At 47.6% G+C, this 13,877-nt stretch overlaps 1 protein-coding gene across 1 annotated transcript in view; it reads left to right on the top strand.

The window, feature by feature from the left end:
• Positions 1 to 13,877, top strand: part of LOC120036212 (disrupted in schizophrenia 1 protein-like) — a gene marked incomplete at its 3' end in the record, with an annotated part of 49,822 nt that overhangs the window by 15,094 nt on the left and 20,851 nt on the right. Inside the window, exon 4 of the mRNA XM_038982693.1 lies at positions 7,832 to 7,982. Within this exon, the coding sequence (XP_038838621.1) occupies positions 7,832 to 7,982 (151 nt within the window). The remainder of the gene's footprint in view (positions 1 to 7,831; positions 7,983 to 13,877) is intronic.

The following is a 13,877-nucleotide window of genomic DNA, read 5'->3' as shown; positions in this document are numbered from 1 at the left end:
CTGAAGGTAATTGGTTGCACCAGATCTTATTTAGGGGCTTCATAGCAAAGAGGGTGAATACATATGCTAGCACAACTTTTCCATTTGTAATTGATTTTTTTTTTTTTTTACACGTAATTTTTTCAATTTCACTTCACCAATTTGGACTATTTTGTGTATGTCCATTACATGAAATCCAAATAAAAATCTATTTAAATTACAGGTTGTAATGCAACAAAATAGGAAAAACTCCAAGGGGGATGAATACTTTTGCAAGGCACTGTATGATATGAGTAATGTAGGATGTGTAAACATTATTAAAGTGGCATTATTAAAGTGGCATTATTTAATGTGGCAGTGTTTAAAGTGACTAGTGATCCATGTATTAAAGTGATTGGGTCTCAATGTAGGTGGCAGCAGTTAGTGGTGGCTGTTTAGCAGTCTTGATGGCCTTGAGATAGAAGCAGTTTTTCAGTCTCTCGGTCCCAGCTTTGATGCACTGACGAGATGGTCTCCACTCTTAACAATAGTAGTTGTTGTTCCAAAGGTGAGAAGGCAGGTGGTCTGCTTATCATTCTGCTCATCGCTGTACTCCCGAATGGACAGATTCTGACAGGAGTGGACCCTCTCGCCTCTTTCTCTCTGCTAGCGTTGACAGATACAGTTTGAGTGACATCGAGAAATGTAGTTTTTCCCAACTCCCGCCCACTGGATGAGATCTGTGGAGGTTGGTTGGCGAATAACAGAAAGTGCTGTGAGGTGACAGGAGGTGACAGGATGAGAGGAGGGTGATGCCGTTTGGGATGGGGAAATCTTAACAAGTCTCTAGAGTCTCTCGAGTCCTACAGCTCAAGTCCAACACGGGGGTGTTTTTAATTTTGCCAAGTCAAAATGTGCGACTGGAGTAGTACTCGAGTCCACCTCTCTGAATACTGTAGTATTTATCAACCATAGTATACTGTAGTATTTAACCATAGTATACTGTAGTATTTAACCATAGTATACTGTAGTATTTAACCATAGTATACTGTTGTATTTAACCATAGTATACTGTTGTATTTAACCATAGTATACTGTAGTATTTAACCATAGTATACTGTAGTATTTAACCATAGTATACTGTTGTATTTAACCATAGTATACTGTAGTATTTAACCATAGAATACTGTAGTGTTTAACCATAGAATACTGTAGTATTTAACCATAGTATACTGTGGTATTTAACCATAGTATACTGTAGTATTTAACCAGAGTATACTGTAATGTTTAACCATAGAATACTGTAGTATTTAACCATAGTATACTGTTGTATTTAATCATAGTATACTGTAGTGTTTAACCATAGAATACTGTAGTATTTAACCGTAGTATACTGTAGTATTTAACCATAGTATACTGTAGTGTTTAACCATAGAATACTGTAGTATTTAACCGTAGTATACTGTTGTATTTAACCATAGTATACTGTAGTATTTAACCATAGTATACTGTAGTATTTAACCATAGTATACTGTATTGTTTAACCATAGAATACTGTAGTATTTAACCATAGTATACTGTAGTATTTAACCATAGTATACTGTAGTATTTATTCATGTTGGCTGATCTAATGCAACTTCCTGTCTGACTTTAGGCTATATAGAGATCATTTTGGTAATGTAGTGTATGTGGACAGCTGCTAGTTGAACATCTCATTCCAAAATCATGGACATTAATATAGAGTTGGTCCCCCCTTTGCTGTTATAACAGCCTCCACTCTTCTGGGAAGGCTTTCCACTAGATGTTGGAACATTGCTGCTATAACAGCCTCCACTCTTCTGGGAAGGCTTTCCACTAGATGTTGGAACATTGCTGCTATAACAGCCTCAACTCTTCTGGGAAGGCTTTCCACTAGATGATGGAACATTGCTGCTATAACAGCCTCCACTCTTCTGGGAAGGCTTTCCACTAGATGTTGGAACATTGCTGCTATAACAGCCTCCACTCTTCTGGGAAGGCTTTCCACTAGATGTTGGAACATTGCTCCATTCAGCCACAAGACCATTAGTGAGGTCGAGCACTGATGTTGGGCGATTAGGCCTCTCTGTAGTGGAGAGGCCAGTAGTAGTGGAGAGGCCAGTAGTAGAGTCCAGTAGTAGTGGAGAGGCCAGTAGTAGTGGAGAGTCCAGTAGTAGAGTCCAGTAGTAGTGGAGAGGCCAGTAGTAGTGGAGAGTCCAGTAGTAGAGTCCAGTAGTAGTGGAGAGGCCAGTAGTAGTGGAGAGGCCAGTAGTAGTGGAGAGGCCAGTAGTAGAGTCCAGTAGTAGTGGAGAGGCCAGTAGTAGTGGAGAGTCCAGTAGTAGTGGAGAGGCCAGTAGTAGAGTCCAGTAGTAGTGGAGAGGCCAGTAGTAGAGTCCAGTAGTAGTGGAGAGGCCAGTAGTAGAGTCCAGTAGTAGTGGAGAGGCCAGTATTAGAGTCCAGTAGTAGTGGCGAGGCCAGTAGTAGTGGAGAGGCCAGTAGTAGAGTCCAGTAGTAGTGGAGAGTCCAGTAGTAGTGGAGAGGCCAGTAGTAGTGGAGAGGCCAGTAGTAGTGGAGAGGCCAGTAGTAGTGGAGAGTCCAGTAGTAGTGGAGAGGCCAGTAGTAGTGGAGAGGTCAGTATTATTGGAGAGGCCAGCATTATTGGAGAGGCCAGTAGTAGTGGAGAGGCCAGTAGTAGTGGAGAGGCCAGTAGTAGTGTAGAGGCCAGTATTATTGGAGAGGCCAGTATTATTGGAGAGGCCAGTATTATTGGAGAGTCCAGTAGTAGTGGAGAGGCCAGTAGTAGTGGAGAGGCCAGTAGTAGTGGAGAGGCCAGCAGTAGTAGTGGAGAGGCCAGCAGTAGTAGTGGAGAGGCCAGCAGTAGTAGTGGAGAGGCCAGCAGTAGTAGTGGAGAGGCCCGCAGTAGTAGAGGAGAGGCCCGCAGTAGTAGTGGAGAGGCCAGCAGTAGTAGTGGAGAGGCCAGCAGTAGTAGAGGAGAGGCCAGCAGTAGTAGTGGAGAGGCCAGCAGTAGTAGAGGAGAGGAGGCCAGCAGTAGTAGAGGAGAGGCCACCAGCAGTAGTAGAGGAGAGGCCAGCAGTAGTGGAGGAGAGGCCACCAGCAGTGGAGGAGAGGTCAGCAGTAGTGGAGGAGAGGTCAGCAGTAGTGGAGGAGAGGTCAGCAGTAGTGGAGGAGAGGTCAGCAGTAGTAGTGGAGAGGTCAGCAGTAGTAGTGGAGAGGTCAGCAGTAGTAGTGGAGAGGCCAGCAGTAGTAGTGGAGAGGCCAGCAGTAGTAGAGGAGAGGCCAGCAGTAGTAGTAGAGGAGGGGCCAGCAGTGGTAGTGGAGAGGCCAGCAGTGGTAGTGGAGAGGCCAGCAGTAGTAGAGGAGAGGCCAGCAGTAGTAGTGGAGAGGCCAGCAGTAGTGGAGGAGAGGCCAGCAGTAGTGGAGGAGAGGCCAGCAGTAGTAGTGGAGAGGCCAGCAGTAGTGGAGGAGAGGCCAGCAGTAGTAGTGGATAGGCCAGCAGTAGTAGTGGAGAGGCCAGCAGTAGTAGAGGAGAGGCCACCAGCAGTAGTAGAGGAGAGGCCAGCAGTAGTGGAGGAGAGGCCACCAGCAGTGGAGGAGAGGCCAGCAGTAGTGGAGGAGAGGTCAGCAGTAGTGGAGGAGAGGTCAGCAGTAGTAGTGGAGAGGTCAGCAGTAGTAGTGGAGAGGCCAGCAGTAGTAGTGGAGAGGCCAGCAGTAGTAGTGGAGAGGCCAGCAGTAGTAGAGGAGAGGAAAGCAGTAGCAGTAGAGGAGGGGCCAGCAGTGGTAGTGGAGAGGCCAGCAGTAGTAGAGGAGAGGCCAGCAGTAGTGGAGGAGAGGCCAGCAGTTGTGGAGGAGAGGCCAGCAGTTGTGGAGGAGAGGCCAGCAGTTGTGGAGGAGAGGCCAGCAGTTGTGGAGGAGAGGCCAGCAGTTGTGGAGGAGAGGCCAGCAGTAGTAGTGGAGAGGCCAGCAGTAGTAGTGGAGAGGCCAGCAGTAGTAGTGGAGAGGCCAGCAGTAGTAGAGGAGAGGCCAGCAGTAGTGGAGGAGAGGCCAGCAGTAGTGGAGGAGAGGCCAGTAGTAGTGGAGAGGCCAGTAGTAGTGGAGAGTCCAGTAGTAGTGGAGAGTCCAGTAGTAGTGGAGAGGCCAGTAGTAGTGGAGAGGTCAGTATTATTGGAGAGGCCAGCATTAGTGGAGAGGCCAGTAGTAGTGGAGAGGCCAGTAGTAGTGTCCAGTAGTAGTGGAGAGGCCAGTATTATTGGAGAGGCCAGTATTATTGGAGAGGCCAGTATTATTGGAGAGGCCAGTATTATTGGAGAGTCCAGTAGTAGTGGAGAGGCCAGTAGTAGTGGAGAGTCCAGTAGTAGTGGAGAGGCCAGTAGTAGTGGAGAGGCCAGCAGTAGTAGTGGAGAGGCCAGCAGTAGTAGTGGAGAGGCCAGCAGTTGTAGTGGAGAGGCCAGCAGTAGTAGAGGAGAGGCCAGCAGTAGTAGTGGAGAGGCCAGCAGTAGTAGAGGAGAGGCCAGCAGTAGTAGAGGAGAGGCCAGCAGTAGTAGAGGAGAGGCCAGCAGTAGTAGAGGAGAGGCCAGCAGTAGTAGAGGAGAAGCCAGCAGTAGTAGTGGAGAGGCCAGCAGTAGTAGAGGAGAGGAGGCCAGCAGTAGTAGAGGAGAGGCCAGCAGTAGTAGTGGAGAAGCCAGCAGTAGTAGAGGAGAGGCCAGCAGTAGTAGTGGAGAGGCCAGCAGTAGTAGAGGAGAGGAGGCCAGCAGTAGTAGAGGAGAGGAGGCCAGCAGTAGTAGAGGAGAGGAGGCCAGCAGTAGTAGAGGAGAGGAGGCCAGCAGTAGTAGAGGAGAGGAGGCCAGCAGTAGTAGAGGAGAGGAGGCCAGCAGTAGTAGAGGAGAGGCAAGCAGTAGTGGAGGAGAGGCCAGCAGTAGTGGAGGAGAGGTCAGCAGTAGTAGTGGAGAGGCCAGCAGTAGTAGTGGAGAGGCCAGCAGTAGTAGAGGAGAGGCCACTAGTAGCAGTAGAGGAGGGGACAGCAGTGGTAGTGGAGAGGCCAGCAGTAGTAGAGGAGAGGCCAGCAGTAGTAGAGGAGAGGCCAGCAGTAGTAGTGGAGAGGCCACCAGCAGTGGAGGAGAGAACAGCAGTAGTGGAGGAGAGGCCAGCAGTAGTAGTGGAGAGGCCAGCAGTAGTAGTGGAGAGGCCAGCAGTAGTAGTGGAGAGGCCAGCAGTAGTAGTGGAGAGGCCAGCAGTAGTAGTGGAGAGGCCACCAGCAGTAGTAGAGGAGAGGCCACCAGCAGTAGTAGAGGAGAGGCCAGCAGTAGTAGAGGAGAGGCCAGCAGTAGTGGAGGAGAGGCCACCAGCAGTGGAGGAGAGGTCAGCAGTAGTGGAGGAGAGGTCAGCAGTAGTGGAGGAGAGGTCAGCAGTAGTAGTGGAGAGGCCAGCAGTAGTAGTGGAGAGGCCAGCAGTAGTAGAGGAGAGGCCAGCAGTAGTAGAGGAGAGGACAGCAGTAGCAGTAGAGGAGGGGCCAGCAGTGGTAGTGGAGAGGCCAGCAGTAGTAGAGGAGAGGCCAGCAGTAGTAGAGGAGATGCCAGCAGTAGTGGAGGAGAGGCCAGCAGTAGTAGAGGAGAGGCCAGCAGTAGTAGAGGAGATGCCAGCAGTAGTGGAGGAGAGGCCAGCAGTTGTGGAGGAGAGGCCAGCAGTTGTGGAGGAGAGGCCAGCAGTAGTAGTGGAGAGGCCAGCAGTAGTAGAGGAGAGGCCAGCAGTAGTAGTGGAGAGGCCAGCAGTAGTGGAGGAGAGGCCAGCAGTAGTGGAGGAGAGGCCAGCAGTAGTGGAGGAGAGGCCAGCAGTAGTAGTGGAGAGGCCAGCAGTAGTAGTGGAGAGGCCAGCAGTAGTAGTGGAGAGGCCAGCAGTAGTAGTGGAGAGGCCAGCAGTAGTAGAGGAGAGGCCAGCAGTAGTAGAGGAGAGGCCAGCAGTAGTAGAGGAGAGGCCAGCAGTAGTAGAGGAGAGGCCAGCAGTAGTGGAGGAGAGGCCAGCAGTAGTAGTGGAGAGGCCAGCAGTAGTTGTGGAGAGGCCAGCAGTAGTAGAGGAGAGGGCAGCAGTAGTAGAGGAGAGGGCAGCAGTAGTAGAGGAGAGGGCAGCAGTAGTAGTGGAGAGGCCAGCAGTAGTAGAGGAGAGGCCAGCAGTAGTAGAGGAGAGGCCAGCAGTAGTAGAGGAGAGGCCAGCAGTAGTAGAGGAGAGGCCAGAAGTAGTAGAGGAGAGGCCAGCAGTAGTAGTGGAGAGGCCAGCAGTAGTAGAGGAGAGGCCAGCAGTAGCAGTAGAGGAGGGGCCAGCAGTGGTAGTGGAGAGGCCAGCAGTAGTAGAGGAGAGGCCAGCAGTAGTAGAGGAGAGGCCAGCAGTAGTAGAGGAGAGGCCAGCAGTAGTAGAGTAGAGGGCAGCAGTAGTAGAGGAGAGGGCAGCAGTAGTAGTGGAGAGGCCAGCAGTAGTAGAGGAGAGGCCAGCAGTAGTAGAGGAGAGGCCAGCAGTAGTAGAGGAGAGGCCAGCAGTAGTAGAGGAGAGGCCAGCAGTAGTGGAGGAGAGGCCAGCAGTAGTGGAGGAGAGGCCAGCAGTAGTAGTGGAGAGGCCAGCAGTAGTAGTGGAGAGGCCAGCAGTAGTAGTGGAGAGGCCAGCAGTAGTAGTGGAGAGGCCAGCAGTAGTAGAGGAGAGGCCAGCAGTAGTAGAGGAGAGGCCAGCAGTAGTAGAGGAGAGGCCAGCAGTAGTAGAGGAGAGGCCAGCAGTAGTGGAGGAGAGGCCAGCAGTAGTAGTGGAGAGGCCAGCAGTAGTTGTGGAGAGGCCAGCAGTAGTAGAGGAGAGGGCAGCAGTAGTAGAGGAGAGGGCAGCAGTAGTAGAGGAGAGGCCAGCAGTAGTAGTGGAGAGGCCAGCAGTAGTAGTGGAGAGGCCAGCAGTAGTAGAGGAGAGGCCAGCAGTAGTAGAGGAGAGGCCAGCAGTAGTAGAGGAGAGGCCAGCAGTAGTAGAGGAGAGGCCAGCAGTAGTAGAGGAGAGGCCAGCAGTAGTAGAGGAGAGGGCAGCAGTAGTAGAGGAGAGGCCAGCAGTAGTAGTGGAGAGGCCAGCAGTAGTAGAGGAGAGGCCAGCAGTAGTAGAGGAGAGGCCAGCAGTAGTAGAGGAGAGGCCAGCAGTAGTAGAGGAGAGGCCAGCAGTAGTAGAGGAGAGGCCAGCAGTAGTAGAGGAGAGGCCAGCAGTAGTAGAGGAGAGGCCAGCAGTAGTAGAGGAGAGGCCAGAAGTAGTAGAGGAGAGGCCAGCAGTAGTAGAGGAGAGGCCAGCAGTAGTAGTGGAGAGGCCAGCAGTAGTTGTGGAGAGGCCAGCAGTAGTAGAGGAGAGGGCAGCAGTAGTAGAGGAGAGGGCAGCAGTAGTAGAGGAGAGGGCAGCAGTAGTAGAGGAGAGGCCAGCAGTAGTAGAGGAGAGGCCAGCAGTAGTAGAGGAGAGGCCAGCAGTAGTAGAGGAGAGGCCAGAAGTAGTAGAGGAGAGGCCAGAAGTAGTAGAGGAGAGGCCAGCAGTAGTAGAGGAGAGGGCAGCAGTAGTAGTGGAGAGGCCAGCAGTAGTAGAGGAGAGGCCAGCAGTAGTAGAGGAGAGGCCAGCAGTAGTAGAGGAGAGGCCAGCAGTAGTAGAGGAGAGGCCAGCAGTAGTAGAGGAGAGGCCAGCAGTAGTAGAGGAGAGGCCAGCAGTAGTAGAGGAGAGGCCAGCAGTAGTAGAGGAGAGGCCAGCAGTAGTAGAGGAGAGGCCAGCAGTAGTAGAGGAGAGGCCAGCAGTAGTGGATTGTTTCTCGTCTATGACCCAGATATGTGTGCTGTTGTTTCAGCCGAGCGTTTTGGTAAGAAGCTGGAGGAGCTGTGTAGAGAGAGGAGTTCACTGAGGCTGGGTCTCCCCTCCAGACAGCCCAGCGTGGCTCTGTTCCTCCAGAGACTCAGAGAGGCAGTACACAGCGCCCTCGCCAGGATGGAGGACCACAGGTTAGTACCATTACTACAACACAACACACCACAACACACCACACCACACTACAACACAACACACTACAACACAACACACTACAACACAACACACTACAACACAACACACCACAACACAACACACTACAACACAACACAACACAACACAACACAACACAACACAACACAACACAACACAACACACTACAACACACCACAACACAACACACTACAACACAACACAACACAACACAACACAACACACTACAACACACTACAACACAACACAACACAACACACTACAACACAACACAACACACTACAACACAACACACTACAACACAACACACTACAACACACTACAACACAACACAACACACTACAACACACTACAACACAACACACCACAACACAACACAACACACTACAACACAACACACTACAACACACTACAACACAACACACCACAACACAACACACCACAACACACTACAACACAACACACTACAACACAACACACTACAACACACTACAACACAACACACCACAACACACTACAACACACTACAACACAACACAACACACTACAACACACCACAACACACCACACTACAACACACCACACTACAACACACCACAACACACCACACTACAACACACTACAACACACCACAACACACTACAACACAACACAACACAACACACTACAACACAACACACTACAACACACTACAACACAACACACCACAACACAACACACCACAACACAACACAACACACTACAACACAACACAACACACTACAACACACCACAACACACCACACTACAACACACCACACTACAACACACCACAACACACCACACTACAACACAACACACTACAACACAACACACTACAACACAACACACTACAACACACTACAACACAACACACTACAACACAACACACTACAACACACTACAACACAACACACTACAACACAACACACTACAACACACTACAACACAACACACTACAACACACTACAACACAACACACTACAACACAACACACTACAACACAACACACTACAACACACCACAACACACTACAACACAACACAACACAACACACCACAACACACTACAACACAACACAACACAACACACTACAACACACTACAACACACTACAACACACTACAACACAACACACTACAACACAACACAACACACTACAACACACTACAACACAACACAACACAACACACTACAACACACCACACTACAACACAACACACTACAACACAACACACTACAACACAACACAACACACTACAACACACTACAACACAACACAACACACTACAACACAACACAACACACTACAACACAACACAACACACTACAACACAACACAACACACTACAACACACTACAACAACACACTACAACACACTACAACACAACACACTACAACACAACACAACACACTACAACACACCACAACACACTACAACACAACACACTACAACACACTACAACACAACACAACACACTACAACACAACACACCACAACACACTACAACACAACACACTACAACACACTACAACACAACACACTACAACACAACACAACACAACACACTACAACACAACACAACACACTACAACACACTACAACACACTACAACACAACACACTACAACACAACACAACACAACACACCACACTACAACACAACACACTACAACACACTACACTACAACACAACACAACACACTACAACACACTACAACACAACACACTACAACACAACACAACACACTACAACACACTACAACACACTACAACACACCACACTACAACACAACACAACACAACACACCACACTACAACACAACACACTACAACACACTACAACACAACACACTACAACACAACACACTACAACACAACACTACAACACAACACAACACACTACAACACACTACAACACACTACAACACAACACTACAACACAACACACTACAACACAACACACTACAACACAACACTACAACACAACACAACACACTACAACACACTACAACACACTACAACACAACACACTACAACACAACACACTACAACACAACACACTACAACACACTACAACACACTACAACACACTACAACACACCACAACACAACACAACACACTACAACACACTACAACACAACACACTACAACACAACACACTACAACACACTACAACACACCACAACACACTACAACACAACACACTACAACACAACACACTACAACACACTACAACACAACACAACACACTACAACACAACACAACACAACACAACACACTACAACACACTACAACACACTACAACACACTACAACACAACACAACACACTACACTACAACACACTACAACACAACACACTACAACACACTACAACACAACACTACAACACACTACAACACACTACAACACAACACAACACACTACAACACACTACAACACAACACAACACACTACAACACACTACAACACAACACACTACAACACAACACACTACAACACACCACAACACAACACACTACAACACACTACAACACAACACACTACAACACAACACACTACAACACACTACAACACAACACAACACACTACAACACACTACAACACAACACACTACAACACAACACACTACAACACACCACAACACAACACACTACAACACACTACAACACAACACACTACAACACACTACAACACTCAGGATGATAGTTTAACTGGGTTACAGACCCTCAGGATGATAGTTTAACTGAATAACACAGACCCCCAGGATGATAGTTTACCTGAATAACACAGACCCACAGGATGATCGTTTACCTGGCTAACACAGACCCTCAGGATGATAGTTTAACTGAATAACACAGACCCCCAGGATGATAGTTTAACTGGGTAACACAGACCCTCAGGATGATCGTTTACCTGGGTAACACAGACCCTCAGGATGATAGTTTAACTGGGTAACACAGACCCTCAGGATGATAGTTTAACTGGGTTACAGACCCTCAGGATGATCGTTTAACTGGGTAACACAGACCCTCAGGATGATAGTTTAACTGGGTAACACAGACCCTCAGGATGATAGTTTACCTGAATAACACAGACCCACAGGATGATAGTTTAACTGGGTAACACAGACCCTCAGGATGATCGTTTACCTGGGTAACACAGACCCTCAGGATGATAGTTTAACTGGGTAACACAGACCCTCAGGATGATAGTTTAACTGGGTTACAGACCCTCAGGATGATCGTTTAACTGGGTAACACAGACCCTCAGGATGATAGTTTAACTGGGTAACACAGACCCTCAGGATGATAGTTTACCTGAATAACACAGACCATCAGGATGATAGTTTAACTGGGTAACACAGACCATCAGGATGATAGTTTAACTGAGTAACACAAACCCTCAGGATGATCGTTTAACTGGGTAACACAGACCCTCAGGATGATAGTTTACCTGGGTAACACAGACCCTCAGGATGATAGTTTAACTGAATAACACAGACCCTCAGGATGATAGTTTAACTGGGTAACACAGACCATCAGGATGATCGTTTAACTGAGTAACACAAACCCTCAGGATGATCGTTTACCTGAATAACAGACCCTCAGGATGATAGTTTACCTGAATAACACAGACCCTCAGGATGATAGTTTAACTGAATAACACAGACCCTCAGGATGATAGTTTACCTGAATAACACAGACCATCAGGATGATAGTTTAACTGGGTAACACAGACCCTCAGGATGATAGTTTACCTGAATAACACAGACCCTCAGGATGATAGTTTACCTGAATAACACAGACCCTCAGGATGATAGTTTAACTGAATAACACAGACCCTCAGGATGATAGTTCAACTGAATAACACAGACCCACAGGATGATAGTTTAACTGGGTAACACAGACCCTCAGGATGATCGTTTAACTGAGTAACACAAACCCTCAGGATGATAGTTCAACTGAATAACACAGACCCACAGGATGATAGTTTAACTGAATAACACAGACCCTCAGGATGATAGTTTAACTGGGTAACACAGACCATCAGGATGATCGTTTAACTGAGTAACACAAACCCTCAGGATGATCGTTTACCTGAATAACAGACCCTCAGGATGATAGTTTACCTGAATAACACAGACCCTCAGGATGATAGTTTAACTGAATAACACAGACCCTCAGGATGATAGTTTACCTGAATAACACAGACCATCAGGATGATAGTTTAACTGGGTAACACAGACCCTCAGGATGATAGTTTACCTGAATAACACAGACCCTCAGGATGATAGTTTACCTGAATAACACAGACCCTCAGGATGATAGTTTACCTGAATAACACAGACCCTCAGGATGATAGTTTACCTGAATAACACAGACCCTCAGGATGATAGTTTAACTGAATAACACAGACCCTCAGGATGATAGTTTAACTGGGTAACACAGACCCTCAGGATGATAGTTTACCTGAATAACACAGACCCTCAGGATGATAGTTTAACTGAATAACACAGACCCTCAGGATGATAGTTTAACTGGGTAACACAGACCCTCAGGATGATAGTTCAACTGAATAACACAGACCCACAGGATGATAGTTTAACTGGGTTACAGACCCTCAGGATGATAGTTTAACTGGGTTACAGACCCTCAGGATGATAGTTTACCTGAATAACACAGACCCTCAGGATGATAGTTTACCTGAATAACACAGACCCTCAGGATGATAGTTTAACTGGGTTACAGACCCTCAGGATGATAGTTTAACTGGGTTACAGACCCTCAGGATGATAGTTTACCTGAATAACACAGACCCTCAGGATGATAGTTTAACTGAATAACACAGACCCTCAGGATGATAGTTTAACTGGGTTACAGACCCTCAGGATGATAGTTTAACTGGGTTACAGACCCTCAGGATGATAGTTTAACTGGGTTACAGACCCTCAGGATGATAGTTTAACTGGGTTACAGACCCTCAGGATGATAGTTTACCTGAATAACACAGACCCTCAGGATGATAGTTTAACTGGGTTACAGACCCTCAGGATGATAGTTTAACTGGGTTACAGACCCTCAGGATGATAGTTTAACTGGGTTACAGACCCTCAGGATGATAGTTTAACTGGGTTACAGACCCTCAGGATGATAGTTTAACTGGGTTACAGACCCACAGGATGATAGTTTAACTGGGTTACAGACCCACAGGATGATAGTTTAACTGGGTTACAGACCCTCAGGATGATAGTTTACCTGAATAACACAGACCCTCAGGATGATAGTTTAACTGGGTTACAGACCCTCAGGATGATAGTTTACCTGAATAACACAGACCCTCAGGATGATAGTTTAACTGGGTTACAGACCCTCAGGATGATAGTTTAACTGGGTTACAGACCCACAGGATGATAGTTTACCTGAATAACACAGACCCTCAGGATGATAGTTTAACTGGGTTACAGACCCTCAGGATGATAGTTTAACTGGGTTACAGACCCTCAGGATGATAGTTTAACTGGGTTACAGACCCTCAGGATGATAGTTTAACTGGGTTACAGACCCTCAGGATGATAGTTTAACTGGGTTACAGACCCTCAGGATGATAGTTTAACTGGGTTACAGACCCTCAGGATGATAGTTTAACTGGGTTACAGACCCTCAGGATGATAGTTTAACTGGGTTACAGACCCTCAGGATGATAGTTTAACTGGGTTACAGACCCTCAGGATGATAGTTTAACTGGGTTACAGACCCTCAGGATGATAGTTTACCTGGGTTACAGACCCTCAGGATGATAGTTTAACTGGGTTACAGACCCTCAGGATGATAGTTTAACTGGGTTACAGACCC

Source organism: Salvelinus namaycush, unplaced genomic scaffold (assembly GCF_016432855.1).
Source record: "Salvelinus namaycush isolate Seneca unplaced genomic scaffold, SaNama_1.0 Scaffold1247, whole genome shotgun sequence".
Lineage (NCBI taxonomy): Eukaryota > Metazoa > Chordata > Actinopteri > Salmoniformes > Salmonidae > Salvelinus > Salvelinus namaycush.
This window is presented reverse-complemented; position numbering and strand designations above follow the sequence as displayed.